This window comes from Salvelinus fontinalis, chromosome 38 (assembly GCF_029448725.1).
Source record: "Salvelinus fontinalis isolate EN_2023a chromosome 38, ASM2944872v1, whole genome shotgun sequence".
Classification (NCBI taxonomy): domain Eukaryota; kingdom Metazoa; phylum Chordata; class Actinopteri; order Salmoniformes; family Salmonidae; genus Salvelinus; species Salvelinus fontinalis.
Window position 1 is genome coordinate 19,359,826 of NC_074702.1, and position 19,455 is coordinate 19,379,280.

Sequence of the window (19,455 nt, forward strand, 5' to 3'; positions counted from 1 at the left end):
CACATACGCTCACTTGCACACACACTGTCAGTCTCTCTGGTCCTCAGAGTGATGGATGTAAGAGCTGGCCTAGATACTGTAAACACGGGCTGAGTTAATATAACATGAACACTCACAGTAAACTGCATAATATGGACAGTGTTTGACATTTTCACAAATGTTATATTTATTCTGTTCTCTGCTATCCTCTCGTCTCCACCTCTCCTCTCCTTTGCACCAGGGTACCAGGCCAGGTTGTTAGGTTCCGAGGGACAGTGAGAGCTGAGATCCAGCATTCAGAGAGACACTGTGGAGAGAGAGACAACAGACCAGGGGACTGCCATGTCCCCTTGACCCAAACAGGGTTAATCCAAACCACAGGGAACTCCCAGCGACCCGCTGTTACCCTACGTCTAACCCAGCCCCAGACCATCCCTCTCAGCCTACAGGGAGAGGACTCCCCCCATCTCCAGACCAAGCCTCTCTCCAACTCCCAGCCCCAGCAGCCAGAGGACCCTACCCACATACCCATCTTCCCTGGAGGGCCCTTCCAAGCCTCCCCACCCCCAGCCTTGCATTCCAGATGTGGACCTTCTCTGGAGGATCCCCAGCCTCGCCTGAACAGCTCTCCCCAGGACCCTGCCTTTCCGTGGGGTAGAGACAGAGGAAGGGTGGGGGTATCCTTCTGTTTCTCCAGGAGGGGCCCAAAGCTAGAGCCATCTGCCTCTGTCTTCTCAGACCAGCAAGAGGAGGAGGGGAGAGGAGGAAGAGGGCAGATGAAGAAGGGAAGGGGAGGAGATGAGCTACAGCTGCGTCACCCAGACAACCTGTTACTAGGACAACCAACCAACAGCCTCCCCCCCGGAAACAAGACAGAACCCTCAGGCGGGGAAGAGGGGGAGGAGAGAAGAGAGAAGAGAGGAGGGGAGGAGAGCGACAGGTTCTCTGCTAGCCATGACCCAGGCTGTCCTACCCGTAATGCCAGACTGAGAGAAACAGACCAGAGCCCTGAACACGGGACAGCAGATGAGAGGGAAGAGAGGGAGGAGGGGAACAGGAGTACAGAGCACAGACAACAGGGCCATGAGGTGAATCAGACTCCTATGTCTTCATATCTCCATGTGGTTGCCAGAGACGGATCCAGCCGTCTGAGGTGGCCAGTAAAACTGCTGCAGTTTACCACAGCCAAACCCCACCTCTCCTACAGCTGCAAACCCACACACTGGCAACCCCACACCAACCCACTACACTTTAACCCTGAACACAACCACAACCACTGTCAAACCAAGTCACACTGTAACCACTCAGCAAGCCAGCAGGAGACAGAGAAACACACAGAGGAGTCCGACTCCCTCATGTTCTCTAGCTCCCAGCCTCCTCCTCAGGACACAGAAAATGTAGAATCCAATACAGATCTATATACAGAGACAGGCAGGACAGAAGAGGGAGCCACACACTCATCATCCTGTCACATTGTAGAGAAGACAGAAGCACATGGAGTGACAGCAGCCTTCCAGGCAGAAGCAACAGTGCCAGAGAGTGGAGGTGAATCTGGGTTCAGATGGCACCACCCCCTCTTCGGGAACGGTGACCCCCTTTGCGGTGACAACACTCACACAAACCCCCACAATCCCCAGGGAGGCAGACTAGGAGGACATGTGAGACAGGAGAGAGAACGAGCCATCAGAACCCCCAGGCCTAAATTAGAGGCTGTCATCCAGCCCTGTGCCGCCGTGTGTGTGTGTGCAAGCGAGGTTCGATGTGTGTGTACGCACGCTGCCAGCTCGCGCACACACTCCGTGGGCGGTTCAGTAAGCACTCCGACAGATGTGTCATGCCGAAATGTAAACGACAGCACAAAGAAGAAGAGGAGGAGAGGGGAAAGGTATAATGGGACTTCAAACGAGTGTGAGGGAGAGCGGCAGCGTCTTAGGAGCGTCATAACCTCTGTTTCCACCTGGTGGGGCGGAAAGAGGAGATGTGACGGAGACAGAGGGGGAGAAGGAGACAGGGAAATAGAGCGGGAGGGCGAGACGGGCGGAAAGAGAAGAAAGGCAGGGGGGAAGAGGAGGAGGGGGAAGAGGAGGAGGGGTGGGACTCTGTGCCTGGTGGGAGAGTGTGACTCTGAGTCTGTGCCCTGCTCTGATAGACAGAGGCCTCACAGGAGTCACAGTAGAGACCAACATCACTATAACTATAACTCTGCCTCCCTGTTCAACACAGCACCAAGAGTCAGAGAGAGGACAGAGTACTACAGCACAGAGTCTCAGCTGTATAGAGAGATAGTCAGAGAGAGATATGGGAAGGTGGAGAGAGGAGAAAGGAAGGGATGGCCTTTCTACTGGTGTTCAGACTCCTCTCTGTGTTCTACTTCCGGGTTGCCCTCGGGAAAGGCTCACAACCTCCAAGTGGCATATGGTTGTCTCCACGGTTGCCACGGGGACAACCCAATCTACAGTCGTCATGACAACATCCCTGGTAGCAACATTTCTAGTGGCCCAGTGAGGAAGATTAAATACATCCACAGAAACAGGAAACACATGAATAGAAAGTGGTCAGAGAGTGAGGAGTGGGAGAGAACAGAGAGTGGGAGGAGGGAGAGCTGGGATGGAGGGAGTAGAGGCTGTTGGGAAAGAGGGAGCAGGGAGAGGAGGAGGTATGGGTTAGTAAGCAAGGGATCCAGCCCTGGAGGATTCAGTGGAAGGGGCTGGCATGGGTATCTCTCGACCCCCAGTCACAGGACTCTGGAGGGGGACAGGGGATGGAGGTCTAGTCCTAGGGAGGGAGAGGTCTGGGACAGGGGACCAGGGAACTCAAGCCCAGACAGATGTACCTGGGGCAGCAGTGACAGTTGGGAGGATAGGAGGACATACTGCAGGGAGGACAGATACAGCTGGGATGACAACTGGGAGAGACAGAGGTCCACTGAAGGTAGAGAGAGCTGGAGCAGGTGGGAGAAGGGATCGCGACCTGGCCCCAGCCCCAGCCCTGATTGTTTAAGCTGGGACTGGGTTACCAGATGCCCTGACTATAGACACAGCCCCAGTCCTGGCTCCCAGTCTGTCCCCAGTGTGCAGGTTACCAGATGCCCCATCTCCAGCACAGGCCCCTGGCCTGATTCTAGCCCTGACTGGCTGCCCCGACAGCCCAGCCCTGGCTCCTGTAGCAGCAGCACCAGTGTGTCAGACCTGAGTGGGGGGTGGAGTAGCGTTAGTACCCGCTCAAGACTCATCTTGACAGGGAGAAAAACAACAGGGGTGCCCAGGCGAGCACCATCTCCCTCACCCACAAAGGAGAAACACCAAGCCCCCAGCCTCAAACCTACTCCTCCTAGACCTCTGCCCAGCACTGATACCATCCATCCACAGGACAGGAACCCCAACCCCACAGCACAGCCTACATGTCTCTCAAACAGAGAGCCCAAAGCCCCCCCAAAGCCCAGAGAGGGGAACCCCAGCAGAACTCTGCTACTGCCACTTATTGGGAAACTACCAGCGATCAGGAGAGGAACTAAGAGACGAGGGGCAGAAAGAGAGAGGGAGGACCCTGACCAAACAGAGAAAGAGGACCACAATCAAGACCAGGTCCAGACACAGGTCCAGGACCACAACCAAGGGAAGGAGAGTATGAAGAATGGAGCGGTTCAAAGTAGTCGACCGGACCCTCAACCCCTCTCGTCTCAGAGTCCTGAGAAAACTGGAGAGGACACGTCCTGTCCTTCCCTGACATCACATCCTGCTGTGACCTCATATCCTGCCCTAACTTTACCTCACAGCGGTCAGTGGTCACAAGACCCCTCCCCTCCTCTGGCTCAACAGCCAATCAGCTTCAGCGCTGAGGAGATGGGCAAGTATCGCTGTCTGCAGGAGCAGGCACGAGAGCACATGCAGAGACTGCTACAGGGAACAGAGACACACACACCGGGACACACACACCATACCCCCTCCCCAGAGCCATACACACACCCCACACACACACGTACACATGTGGCACACACTCAAGATAAAAACACACACTCCACTTCCCTAAATACCTCTCTAAAGCTAGATGCACACCCCATACAAACACAGCTCTTACAGACACACTCTACCCCCAGCCTCCCCCCTCCTCATCCCCCTGTCCCCATACCGCAGCCTCTAATGACCCACCCTCCTCCACTCACCCTTCATCCTTTCATTCTACAACACACATCTTTTAGCATGGCACTCTCGTCACCCTCCTCTACCTCTTCCTCTCTCGCCCCCCACACCTCACCACCTCATCACCTGACCCTCCTACACCCCCCTCTCCCCCATCCATTCTCCATCTCTTCTATCTTTCCCTCCATTCTTCTCTCCCATCCTCTTCTACATCTCCTCCCTCCCTCCCATGCCATCCACCCCTCTCCCCTCACCGCTCTCTCCCCCCTCACACTGCCACCACCGAGACCACCGTGTCCAGAAAGACTTTGGTCATTGAGGTTTCAACAGAAAGCATTATGATGCTCTCTGATGACATCACATAGTAATACAATGCCATGTTAGCAACTCCTGGACAATAATGTCCCATACAGTATAACACTCCACTGAATTTTCTTAATTTGTGTATGTATGCGTGCATGTGTTTTTGTATGAGTGCATGCGTGTGTGAGCATGTGTGTGCATTTCGTCGCTGTCTGATGAAAACCTTTTAACTCCATTTTTGCCCATTTTCATGTTTATACATGTATTGGAAGCATTAACTCCCCTCAATGTATTCAAAATAGCTTCTGAAGTTTCATAATTGTATGTTTGTTAATAAAAAATAACACATTTAAATCCTGAAAAGTCGGAGATGAGGTTTTCCTTCGACAGTGACTGTGTGCGCGAGAGAGAAGCTCCTTTTGATCCCCATTTAAGTATGAATCAAGGGAAACCGTGCATCTGCTAAGACTAGCTGGCTTTCTCTCATCTCTTTCTTCCTCTCTGAGCGTTAGGCACACTGGCTGTCTTTTGAAGTACCGTAACACCTGAGAGAGAGAGCGACAGACAGACGCCCAGGCTGTGAGCAGAGCAATAGGACCAACCCCCACTCCTACACCCGCCCAAGCCCCATTCAGCCCCAAGCACAACACTGGACACTATGGAACACAAAGCTGTTACTATATCATGCTGGAATATCCAAGGTCTGAGGTCATCTGCCTTTGGCCTAAAGAGCAGGAACACAGACTTCACCAAAGACATCAGAAATACAGACATTGTCATCCTACAAGAAACCTGGTATAGAGGAGACAGACCCACTAGTTACAGAGAGCTGTTAGTCCCATCCACCAAACTACCAGGAGTGAAAAAGGGAAGAGACTCAGGGGGTATGCTAATTTGGTGTAAATCAGACCTAGCCCACTCTATTGAATTAATCAAAACAGGAGCATTTTACATCTGGTTTGAATAACAGAGAAAAATGTTCTCCTGTGTGCTACTTGTATACCCCCACTAGAATCCATGCTTTAATGACAACAGCTTCTCCATCCTAGATGGGGAGATCAACCATTTCCATATTCTAGTCTGTGGCGACCTAAACGCCAGAACCAGTCAAGGACCTGACACTCTCAGCACACAGGGGCACAAACACCTACCTGGAGGGGACAGCATTCCCTCCCCAATATGCCCCCCAGACACAACTATGACAAAACAACCAACAAATCTACTGCACGGTGGGTCTGGTAGGTTTCGAGGGGACTCCTTCAATAGATACACTTAAAACTCATCCCTTGGCAGTTGTACTGTAGACTACTTTATCACCGAACTCAACCCAGAGTCTCTCAGTGCGTTCGCAGTCAGCCCACTGACACCCCTATCAGATCACAGCAAAATTACAGTTGCTTGAACAGAGCAACACTCAACATGAGACATCAGAGCCGAACAAACTGCATGCTATTAAGGAATGTTATAGATGGAAGGAAAGTAGTGTAGAAACCTACCAAAAAACAATTGGCAAACAAAAATGTAATCCCTCTTAGACAACTTCCTGAACAAAACATTTCACTGCAATAGTGAAGGTGTAAACCTGTAGTAGAAAGCCTAAACTGAATATTTGACCTTTCAGCTATCCTATCAAATAAAACAATTCCAAGCAGACAAGAAAATGAACAACAATGACAAATGGTTTGATGAAGAATGCAAAAATCTAAGAAAGAAATGTAGAAACCTATCCGTTCAAAAACAGAGACCCCAAAAACCTGAGCCTATGTCTTCACTATGATGAAATATTAAATCACTACAGAAATACACTAAGGCAAAAGAAGGGAAAGCACATCAGAAATCAGCTCAATGTAATTGAAGAATACATAGAATCAAACCACTTCTGGGATCAACACAAAGAGCTATCTATCCAAAATGGAGATGAATGGATAAACCACTTCTCGAATATTTTTGGTCATACACTCTTAGAAAAAAAGGGTTCCATAGGAGAACCCTTTTTGGTTCCAGGTAAAATATTTTGGGGTTTCATGTAGAACCCTCTGTGGAAAGGGTTCTACATGGAATTGAAAAGGGTTCTACCTGGAACCAAAAATAGTTGTTCAAAGCGTTCTCCTATGGGGACAGCCAAAGAACCGTTTTAGGTTCTAGATATACATGCTTAGAATGTGCTAACAAAAAACAGAGCAAAAACGTATGCATTATAAATTACAAATCTTGAATCAACTATTAAAGACAACCAGAACCCACTGGATTCTCCAATTACATTGAATGAACTACAGGACAAAATACAAACCCTCAAAAGGCCTGTGGTGTTGACAATATCCTTAACAAAATAATCAAATATACAGACCTCAGCTCTGGCACGTTCTCCAAAATTTGGAACCAAGGCCTGATCACCCTAATCCACAAAAGTGGAGACAAATCCGACTCCAAAAACTACCATGGGATATGCCTCAACAGCAACCTTTGGAAAATCCTCTGCAGCATCATCAACAGCAGACTCCTACATTTCCTTAGTGAAAACAATGTCCTGGGCAAATGTCAAATTGGCTTTTTACAAAATTACTGTACGACAGACCACATATACACCCTGCACACCCAAACTGACAAACAAACAAAACAAAAGCAGTCTTCTCATGCTTTGTTTATTTCAAAACAAGCTTTTGACTCAATTTGGCATGAGGGTCTGCTATATAAATTGATGAAAAGCTGTGTTGGGGGGAAAACATACAACATTATAAAATGAATGTACACAAACAACAAGTGTACAGTTAAAATTGGCAAAAAACACAGATTTCTTTCCTCGGGTGAGACAGGGATGCAGCTTGAGCCCCACCTTCTTCAACATATATATCAATGAATTGGCGAGGGCACTAGATCAGTCTGTAGCACCCGGCCTTACCCTACTATACTCTGAAGGCAAATGTCTACTTTTTGCAGATGATCTGGTGCTTCTGTCCCCAACCAAGGCAGGTCTACAGCAGCACCTAGATATTCTGCACAGATTCTGTCAGACCTGGGCCTTGACAGTAAATCTCAGTAAGACAAAAATAATGGTGTCCAACAAATTCAAATTCTATCTAGACACCATTGCCCTCGAGCACACAAAGAACTATACCTACCTCAGCCTAAACATCAGCACCACAGGTACCTTCCACAAAGCTGTGAATGATCTGAGAGACAAGGCAAGAAGGGCCTTCTATGCCATCAAAAGGAACATAACATTCAACATCCCAATTAGGATCTGGCTAAAAATACTGGAACCAGTTATAGAACCAATTACCCTCTATGGTTGTGAGGTCTGAGGTCTACTCACCAACCCCAAAAAGTTACAAAATGGGACACACCAAGTCAAATTGAGACTCTGTGTAGAACGTAAAACCCAAACTAATGCACGCAGAGAAGAATTAGGACGATACAAGCTAATTATCAAAATCCAGAAAAGAGATGTTATGTTGTACAACCACCTAAAAGGAAGCAACACCTAAATATTCCATAACAGAGCCATCACCTACAAAGAGATTAACCTAGAGAAGTCCCCTCAGCCAGCTTGTTCTGGGACATTGTTCACAAACAATAACAGACCCCACAGAGCCCCAGGACAGCAACACAATTAGACCCAACCAAATCATGAGAAAACTATTTGACACATTGGAAGTAATTAACCAAAAAACAGAGCAAAGTGGAATGCTACCTTGCCCTAAAAAGAGAATATACAGTGGCAGAATACCTGAGGACTGTGCACTGGCGTAATGCAGTTTCTCTGGACCCTCCAAAAGGTCAGAGTTCGCAACTGTCCTGTATATCCTAACTGAACGTGCATGACATGAGCCATTCCTCGGGCTCTCTCCCAGCTTGGATAGAAAGGTGTTGTGTGTAAGACCAGTCTATTAATGCCAATCTCTCTTTTTTTCTATGTAGAGGCCTATAGCAGCTACAGTATGCGGCTGCGTCGGCTCACATTTTTGTGTGCAAATGTTTACCACGGCCTGTAGGTCCAGGTTACAGGCCCGACTGTTTTCTATACTGAGTATTGTCAACCCATACAGATTTTTCTGCGACATTGTGCATTATTTGTCCATTGCGCTGCACACAATTTAAACTTAGTCTTGAATGGTGCATAGCAAGATATACCAGAGATAAAGGACTGTTAATATTGCAACCACAACTCAAATGACAGTTCACCAGTATGAACAAAATCAAGAACGCAAGAACTGTTGTCCACTAAAGATATCTATTTGCATCTGCCAATTTACTGGCTGTCCAGTATACAGACAAGATGTCCCAGCGCTTCCTAGGCCTACAATTAAGGAGACTGTGAGAGACTCAATTAAAGATATTGCAGAACTGCTATATTTGAAGCACCACTCCATTCTTCCCAGTTTCCCTGATGTTGCTATGGCAATCAAGCAGTTTATAACCATCCCTGTAACTGTCTGTCTGTGAAGAGATCGTTTTCTAAACTAAAACTCATGAAGAATTAAGAAGAGTTAGTCTCTCGGTCTGACATGCACTTTTGAACACCTAAGTAAGCTCCACTCATGGCACTGGTGCCGTCGTAGTTCTGACCAGGCATTTGCTCACCAATATCCCCTTCATTTCAATCAGTTTAATTATTTTTCAAGGCCTGAGGGACTTTGATCAGTCACATTATTGAAGCCCAATAAACAAATACTTAGCTTCCTAGTACATATTTAAATGTAAAAGGTTTATGAATGACTTTTTGGAGGGTTACTTTGAAAATTATTTATTAAATAAAATACAAATAGACCAATGTCAGACAGGCGCATGGGCCCTCATTGGGCTGTGAGGGTATCCAGTACGCCAGTGCCATGGTGACTGACCCAAACTTAAGAAAACCTTGCCTATTTACAGACTCCATGAGCCTTGCTACTGAGAGAGGCCGCCATAGGCAGAGAGAGAGAAGAAAGGCTATGTGCCCACTGTCCACAAAACAAGGTGGAAACTAAGATGCACTTCCTAACTTTCTATGAACATAGAGACACATATTTCCTTCAGTTCACACAGACCAAGAAAGAATTTGAAAACCAATCAAATATTGACAAACTCCCTTATTTGTCAAAATACCGCAGTGTGCAATCACAGCAGCCAAATGTGTGACCTATTGCCACAAGAAAAGGGCAACCAGTGTAGCACAAACACCTTTGTAAATACAACCTATATCTGTTTATTTGCCCTTGCCATTCATACTACAACTATTTGCACACTGTTACAACACTATACCTAGCTAATAATATAACATTTGAGATGTCTTTATCCTTTTGAAACTTTTGTGTTTGTAATGTTAACTATTAATTTCTGATTGCTTATATCACTTTTGTTTATTGTTTTTCACTTGCTTTGGCAATATAACCATGTGTTTCCCATGCCCGTAAATCCCCTTTGAATTGAAGTGAATTGAATTGAGAGAAAGAGCAGAGCGAGAGAGAAAGAAGAGAACGTGTAAGGGAGAGAGAGAGCGCTTGAGGGATATAGTGAGAGAACAAAAGGTGAGAAATAGAGGGAGAGAAAGAGAGATAGCAATCAAGAAAAAGTAAGGGCCATCTCCGTTTCATACAGGTTAGTTAAGCATTTGTACAAAAAGGCATCAATCACATTAAAAGCTGGAAATACTGCAACTTAAACAAAGACTATCATCCCTGGGACAACACACACACACACACACATAAAATGGAATGCATGAAAATTTAATAACATGTTTCCATATATCTGGTGTACAATGTAATGTAAATATATCTGCCCTGCTGAGGGGTAGAGAGACAAAGACTGACTGCATTATACAACCATGGGACAATAAAATTACTTTACAGAAACTCCATTTCTCTGTCTGCTTATTTCACATGCTATGCTCTTAGTTTTTTGGGGCTCAATGTCTGCTCTCACACACAACCACACATAAACATCCACGCATGGGCACACACAAACATTTACACACACATGCGCAACGCACATACACACACTATCTCAGTTCAGGTCCAGATGGCGTATATTGAGTAGATTACCCAGAGTGCTTTTGGAGCTTTTGGAGATTTGATTGATTTGGCGTCTGTGAGATTAGGAGACTCCTGCCAGGGGTGATACAAACATCTACAGTACCAGTCAAAAGCTTGGACACACCTACTCAAGGGTTTTTCTGTATTTTTTAAATGTTCTACTTTGTAGAATAATAGTGAAGACAATCAAACATTTAAATAACATATATAGAATCATGTAGTAACCCCAAAAAGTGTTAAACAAATGAAAATATAGTAGCCACCCTTTGCCTTGATGACAGCTTTGCACACTCTTGGCATTCTCTCAACCAGCTTCACCTGTAATGCTTTTTCAACAGTCTTGAAGGAGTTCCCACACGTGCTGAGCACTTGTTGACTGCTTTTCTTTTACTCCGTGGTCCAACTCATCCCAAACCATCTCAATTAGGTTAAGATCGGGTGATTGTGGAGGCCAGGTAATCTGATGCAGGACTCAATCACTCTCCATCTTGGTCAAATAGCCCTTACACAGCCTGGAGAGTTTTGGGTAATTTTCCTGTTGAAAAACAAATGATAGTCCCACTAAGCTCAAACCAGATGGGATGGCGTATTGCTGCAGAATGCTGTGGTAGCCATGCTGGTTAAGTGTGCCTTGAATTCTAAATAAATCACTGACAGTGTCACCAGCAAAGCACCCACACACCTCCTCTTCCATGCTTCATGGTGAGAACCACACATGCGGAGATTATCCGTTCACCTGCTCTGCGTCTCACACCAAAAATCTCACATTTGGAGTTCAGACCAAAGGACAGATTTCCACCGGTCTAATGTTCATTGCTTGTGTTTCTTGGCCCAAGCAAGTCTCTTCTTATTATTATTGATGTCCTTTAGTGGTGGTTTCTTTGCAGAAATTTGACCATGAAGGCCTGATTCACACAGTCTCCTCTAAACAGTTGATGTTGAGATGTGTCTGTGACTTGAACTCTGTGAAGCATTTATTTGGGCTGCAATCTGAGGAGCAGTTAACTCTAAGGAACTTAATATCTGCAGCAGAGGTAACTCTGGGTCTTCCTTTCCTGTAGTGGTTCTCATGAGAGCCAGTTTCATCATAGCGCTTGATGGTTTTTGCCACTGCACTTGAAGAACCTTTCAAAGTTCTTAACTTTTTCCGTATTGACTGACCTTCATGTCTTAAAGTAATGATGGACTGTTGTTTCTCTTTGCTTATTTGAGCTGTTCTTGCCATAATATGGAGCTGGTATTTTACCAAATAGGGCTAACTTCTGTAAACCACCCCTACCTTGTCACAACGCAACTGATTGGCTCAAACGCATTAAAAGAAGGAAAGAAATTCCACAAAATAACTTTTACTGTACACACACACACACACACACACACACACCTCTGTGGTGTAAGGATGGGGAACCAAGCAGAATACTAGAGTCTCAGTAATTGGAGCTCAAGCCTCCTCTCTCCTCCTTATGACCCCTAATTGTGTGTGTGTGTGTGTGTGTGTGTGTGTGTGTGTGTGTGTGTGTGTGTGTGTGGGCGCCAGTGCACGCACGCTCTCGATCCGTCTCCACAGGACAGCAGATCAAGCAGATTGAGTGAAATCCAGAGCAGCAATAATTAGCACCCGTTACAGCATCAAACCTCTCATCTTAAACACACACTCAAATTGAAGGCACTGATAATCAAAATTTCAATTTTTTTCAAAATTTCAATTTCAAAATCAAGCTACACCAGTCAGCCATCAATCCTCCCCTACCATCTCTCAGACACACACATATTCTGACTGAACCACCACACAAACACACACACACACCACAAAACACACAATGGTTATTATTGAAGTGAAGCAGCGATGCTGAACCCAAAGCTCACTGAAGTTAACATTCAGTCGGACTTCTCTGAGGGTGAGCAATAGCATGGAGTGATGTAGAAGGTGTACTGCTGAGAGAGAAAGAACCTCACCAGTATGACACTCTGTAACAACAAAAACACACACACGCTTACACACACACAAACCACACACACACCCCAGGATGAGGGGAAAGGGCCATTATTAATCATGATGTCACAGCATTTCCTGTTGTCTGTCAGTGACTGATTAAATCATTATCACTTAAATCAAAACCCTGTGTGTGTGTGTGTGTGTGTGTGTGTGTGGTGATTTACGACCGGGAATAGGCTTTTTGTGATTTATGAAAACAAGGGAGGTGACACAATCTCAGACACACACACACACACTACTGTTTGTAACTACAGTGTACAGCAGTCAGATGTGAGGTGTCGCTCTAAGACAGCATGGCTAATTGGCTGGTTATGTTATCTCTGAAGCACAGCTGTATCTACTAAAGATAACAGCACTCATGTACACACAGACAAACACTACAATCACAATGCTCTCCCTCACACACACACACCACACAGAAAGAGAGAGAGAGATAGGACAGAGAGAGAGTGAGAGAACGAGAGAGAGAGAGAGAGAGAGCAGAGCAGGCGGTGTTAGAAGTAGAGTTGACAGAATAGTGAGATCATTAATGAATGGCGTTCCATATTGAGAAAGTTAATGAGAGTTAGTGAGTTTCTGCTAAGTAGAGACTGAGTTCGCCTCCTTTCTACTGACTCTGTTGTACTGTAGAGAGGGAAAACAGAATACTTCATTTTAATTAAAAACTTTTCACTGATGTTTTGACAGACAGATGGAGGCTTCAGAGCCTTTCAGGACCCCCCCCCCCCCCCCCCACACACACACACACACACACCGCCCACAATGATAAAAATACACACACCCCTCTCTACAGCGATTCTATAAAAAGGGCCAGTGTATTAGAATGTTTCTTTATGACCACTTTAAATCCATACTCTCAGCTGTTACACAGTGTGTGTGTGTGTAAGGCTGCGTTTACAGGCAGCCCAATTCTGATATTTTTACACTAATTGGTCATTTGTATCTATTAATCTGTAATCTGTCTCTAATCACACCACTTACAGAGGATCCATCACTCTAAATTTCCAGGATGTTACTGTCTTTCGGAAGTATTATCCCTTTGGGGGCATTATCTATCATACTCATCAGGAAAGCTTAGATATCTCTCTCTCTCTCTCTCTCTCAGAGAAAGAGAGAGAGAATGAGAGAAAGGGAGAGTGTGTGGGCGAGGGAGGTTACACCCACACAGGTCTGATGTGTTAATTTAGTAGGATCCTGTTGTAATTCTGAGATTTGATGATTTCTTCATTAATCCCCTGCAAGATGGCCTGATTAACTCACTAATTAACTACAAACACACAGTGATCAATGTTCAGTCCCAATCAATGTGTTGTTATGACAACGCAAGTGTTCTAATCTGTTAATCCAGGATTAGCTCTCTCCCACAAGCCTCATGTTCTGATGAATAAAACACACTCACAACACACACAAACTAAGTGTACAAAACATTAGGAACACCTGCTGTTCCATGAAATAGACTGACCAGGTGAATCCAGGTGAAAGCTATGATCCCTTATTGATGTCACATGTTAAATCCACTTCAATAATTGCACAGTAAATGAAGAGGAGGAGACAGGTTAAAGAAGGATTTTTAAGCCTTGAGACAATTGGATTGTCTTTTTTTTTATAATATATTTTTTTTCTTTCTTTCTTTATTTAACCAGGTAAGCTAGTTGAGAACAAGTTCTCATTTACAACTGCGACCTGGCCAAGATTTAGCAAAGCAGTGCGACACAAACAACAACACAGAGTTGCACATGGAATAAACAAGCGTATAGTCAAAAACATAATAGAAAAAATAAAGTCTATATACAGTGTGAGAAAATGGCGTGAGGTGGTAAGGCAATAAATAGGCCATAGTAGCGAAGTAATTACAATTTAGCAAAATAACACTGGAGTGATAGATGAGCAGATGATGATGTGCAAGTGGAAATACTGGTGTGCAAAAGAGCAGAAAAGTCAATAAAAACAATATAGAGATGAGGTAGGTAGATTGGGTGGGTTATTTACAGATGGGCTATGTACAGCTGCAGCGATCGGTTAGCTGCTCAGATAGCTGATGTTTAAAGGTAGTGAGGGAAATATAAGTCTCCAGCTTCAGCTGGGTGTTGTTATCGTGACCAGTGAGCTGAGATAAGGCGAAGCTTTACCTAGCATAGACTTGTAAATGACCTGGAGCCAGTGGGTCTGGCGACGAATATGTAGCGAGGGCCAGCCGACTAGAGCATACAGGTCACAGTGGTGGGTGGTGTAAGGGGCTTTGGTGACAAAACGGATGACACTGTGATAGACTGCATCCAGTTTGCTGAGTAAAGTGTTGGAAGCTATTTTGTAAATGACATCACCGAAGTCGAGGATCGGTGAGAGGGTGAATGGGCAAGACAAAATGTTGAAGTGCCTTTGAACGGGTTATGGTAGTAGGTGCCAGGCGCACAGGTTTGAGTGTCAAGAACTGCAACCCTGCTGGGTTTTTCACCCTCAACAGTTTCCTGTGTGTATCAAGAATGGTCCTCAACCCAAAGGACATGCAGTCAATTTAACATAACTGTGGGAAGCTTTGGAGTAAACATGGGTCAGCATCGGTCAAAAGGGGGTGCAGCTCAATAGGAAGATGTTCCTAATTTTTTGTGCACTCCGTATATACCTGCACTCTGCAGACACCAACGCAGTTGCACACACACCCCCCATGCACACACACACATCCAAAATCATATCTCCTCATCTAAACCCCAGCGTTCCCAAAGCAGCTCTCTCTCCCACCGGCCTGATGATAACATTCCTGTTTAGCGATGTGGGAATTCTTCAAAGAGACGAAGTGCTGTGCTGTGTTGGGTTAGCTAACAGGCGTGAAGATGCACCTAGGTCGGTGTGTTTGTGTGTTTGATTTAACATAGTGTGTTTATCTGTCTCAGATCCAGGAGGTTTTTCAGTGTGTGAAGCATAAAATAGGTTAGAGTGTTGTGAATGGACTAGAATAAGCAGATGATTCAACAGCCTAGATACTGTATATCCTCTTTCTGCTTTATTTGTGTTGCCCTTAACACTTTACTGTTCGTGTTCAGTCTACAGTGCATTCGGAAGGTATTCAGACCACTCGACTTTGTCCACATTTTGTTACGTTACAGCCTTATTCTAAAATTGATTCAATTGTTTTTTTTTCTCTCAATCTACACACAATACCCAATACTGACAAAGCAAAAAAAGGTTTTTAGAACTTTACTAAAAATTAAAAGCTGAAATAACCATTGACGTACATATTCAGACCCTTTACTCAGTACTTTGTTGCATCACACTTGGCAGCGATTACAGCCTCAAGTCTTCTTGGGTATGACGCTACAAGCTTGGCATACATGTATTTGGGGAGTTTCTCCCATTCTTCTCTGTAGATCCTCTCAAGCTCAGTCAGGTTGGATGGGGCGCATCGCTGCACAGCTATTTTCAGAGTTCAATCGGGTTCAAGTCCGGGCAACTCAAGGACATTGACATTTGTCCCGAAGTCACTCCTGTGTTGTCTTGGCTGTGTGCTTAGTGTCATTGTCCTCACATCATGATGTTGCCACCACCATGCTTCACCGTAGGGATGGTGCCAGGGTTCCTCCAGATGTGAGGCTTGGCATTCAGGCCAAAGAGTTCAATCTTGGTTTCATCAGACCAGAGAATCTTATTTCTCATGGTCTGAGAGTCTTGAGGTGCCTTTGGCAAACTCCAAGCGAGCAGTCATGTACCTTTTACTGAGGACTGGCTTCCGTCTGGCCACTCTACCATAAAGGCCTGATTGGTAGAGTGCTGCAGAGATGGTTGTCCTTCTGGAAGGTTCTCCCATCTCCACAGAGGAACTCTGGAGCTCATCAGGTTTTTGGACACCTCCCTGACCAAGGCCCTTCTCCCCCGATTATTCAGTTTGGCCGGGCGGCCAGCTCTAGGAAGAGTCTTGGTGGTTTCAAACTTCTTCCATTTAGGAATGATAGAGGCAACTGTTCTTGGGGACCTTCAATGCTGCAGAAATGGCTCAGTTCTTGCTCTGACAAGCACTGTCAACTGTTGGACCTTATATAGACAGGTGGGTGCATTTCCAAATCATGTCCAATCAATTGAATTTACCCCAGGTGGACTCCAATCAAGTTGTAGAAACATCTCAAGGATGATCAATGGAAACAGGATGTACCGGAGCTCAATTTCGAGTATCACAGCAAAAGGTCTAAATACTTACAGTTGAAGTCGGAAGTTTACACACACCTTAGCCAAATACATTTAAACTCAGTTTTTCACAATTCCTGACATTTAATCCTAGTAAAAATTCCCTGTCTTAGGTCAGTTAGGATCACCACTTTATTTTAAGAATGTGAAATGTCCGAATAATAGCAGAGAGAATTATTTATTTCAGCTTTTATTTCTTTCATCACATTCCCAGTGGGTCAAAAGTTTACATACACTCAATTAGTATTTGGTAGCATTGCCTTTAAATTGTTTAACTTGGGTCAAATGTTTTGGGTAGCCTTCCACAAGCTTCCCACAGTAAGTTGGGTGAATTTTGGCCCATTCCTCCTGACAGAGCTGGTGTAACTGAGTCAGGTTTGTAGGCCTCCACAGTTTTTCAGATCTGCCCACAAATTTTCTATAGGATTGAGGTCAGGGCTTTGTGATGGCCACTCCAATACCTTGACTTTGTTGTCCTTAAGCCATTTTGCCACAACTTTGGAAGTATGCTTGGAGTCATTGTCCATTTGGAAGACCCATTTGTGACCAAGCTTTAACTTCCTGACTGATGTCTTGAGATGTTGCTTCAATATATCCACATAATTTTCATTCCTCATGAGGCCATCTATTTTGTGAAGTTGTGACGACCTTCCCACTCTGTCTGTCCTATTCTGTCTCTTTGCTCTTGGTTTCCTTAATAGAATGTCGGAGCGAAATGGGACATACCAGGGCTCGGTTGTGTCCCAGGATAAATCCACCTCTTCCCCATTCATTGAGGAGACTCTCTCCATGCAGACACACTGTTAGATTTTGGTTGTGGCATTTTTGTGGCCATTTTGTTTGTTTGCTTTGGCACCTTTCAACATCTCTCATTATCACATTTATGCAGGCAACCACTCACTTACACTACTGATTACTGACTACATACACCATTGTTAATTGTATTTAGCTTACTTCAGTTAATAAATATATTTTGGGGCCTCCCGGGTGGAGCAGTGGTCTAGGGCACTGCATCGCTGTGCTAACTGCGCCACCAGAGTCTCTGGGTTCGCGCCCAGGCTCTGTCGCAGCCGGCCGTGGGGCGACGCACAATTGGCATAGCGTCGTCCGGGGTAGGGAGGGTTTGGCCGGTAGGGATATCCTTGTCTCATCGCGCTCCAGCGACTCCTGTGGCGGGCCGGGCGCAGTGCGCGCCAACCAAGGGGGCCAGGTACACGGTGTTTCCTCCGACACATTGGTGCGGCTGGCTTCCGGGTTGGAGGCGCGCTGTGTTAAGAAGCAGTACGGCTGGTTGGGTTGTGCTTCGGAGGACGCATGGCTTTCGACCTTCGTCTCTCCCGAGCCCGTACGGGAGTTGTAGCGATGAGACAAGGTAGTAATTACTAGCGATTGGATACCACGAAAAAAAGAATTGGGGAGAAAATGGGATAAAAAAAAATAATAATAAAATAAAAACTTAGTGTATGTAAACTTCTGACCCACTGGAAATGTGATACAGACAGATAATTTCACTTATAATTCACTGTAAACAATTGTTGGTAAAAGTACTTGTGTCAAGCACAAATTAGATGTCCTATCCAACTTGCCAAATCTATAGTTTGTTAACAAGAAATTTGTGGAGTGGTTGAAAAACGAGTTTTAATGAGTCCACCCTAAGTGTATATAAACTTCTGACTTCAACTGTATGTACATAAGGTTTGTTTTTAATTTGAATTGGGTTGATGTTGGTTGTTGACTGTTTCAGTAGTGATAATGACATCAAAGCAGTGGTGTAAAGTACTTTACTAGTTTTTGGGGATATCTATTCTTTACTATTTATATTTTTGACTACTTTTACTTTACTACATTCCTAAAGAAAATGTACTTTTTACTCCATACATTTTCCCTGAGACCCAAAAGAACGTGTTACATTTTGAATGCTTAGCAGGACTGGAAAATGGCCCAATGTGTCACGTTCCTGACCTGTTTTCTGTTGTTTTGTATGTGTGTAGTCGGTCAGGGCGTGAGTTGGGGTGGGCATTCTATGTTATGTGTATCTATGTTGGTTAATGGGTTACCTGATGTGGTTCTCAATTAGAGGCAGGTGGTTTACGTTTCCTCTGATTGAGAGCCATATTAAGGTAGGTTGTTTCACATTTTTTGTTGTCGGTGGTTGTCTCCTGTGTCTGTGTTTGTCGCACCACACGGGACTGTCTCGGTTTGTTTGTACGTTCGTTCTTTTGTGTAGTCTGTTTTTCCTGTTCGTGCGTTCTTCGCTTCATGTAAGTTCTTTCGTTCAGGTCAGTCTACGTCGTTTGTTATTTTGTAAATTATCAAGTGTATTTCGTGTCTGTCTTCGTCTTGCAATAAATCAATATGTCTAACTACCACGCTGCATATTCGTCATCTGATCCGTCTTGCCTCTCCTCGTCTGAGGAGGAGGAAGACGAAGTAGACAATCGTTACACAATGCACACACTTATTATGAAAACATCCCTGGTCATCCCTACTGCCTCTGACTCACTAAACACACATGCTTTGTTTGTAAATTATGTCTGAGCGTTCACCTGGCTATTCGTAAATTTAAAAAAAAAAGTGCCATCTTCTTCACTTAATATAATGGATTTGAAATTATTATTTTACTTTTGATACTTAAGTATATTTTAGCAATTACATGTACTTTTGATAAGTATATTTAAAACCAAATACTTTTACTCAAGTAAACTCAGCAAAAAATAAATGTCCTCTCACTGTCAACTGTGTTTATTTTTAGCAAACTTAACATGTGGAAATATTTGTATGAACATAAGATTCAACAACACAGACAAACTAAACAAGTTCCACAGACATGTGACTAACAAATGGAATGTGTCCC

General features: G+C 44.8%; 1 protein-coding gene across 1 annotated transcript in view; it reads left to right on the plus strand.

The window, feature by feature from the left end:
* The window catches only part of LOC129837061 (G patch domain-containing protein 8-like), a 60,518-nt gene extending 50,266 nt beyond the window's left edge, over positions 1–10,252 (plus strand). Inside the window, exon 4 of the mRNA XM_055902962.1 lies at positions 221–10,252. Coding sequence (XP_055758937.1) covers positions 221–4,460 — 4,240 coding nt within the window. The 3' untranslated portion in view covers positions 4,461–10,252. The remainder of the gene's footprint in view (positions 1–220) is intronic.
* Positions 10,253–19,455: the final 9,203 nt, after the last annotated feature.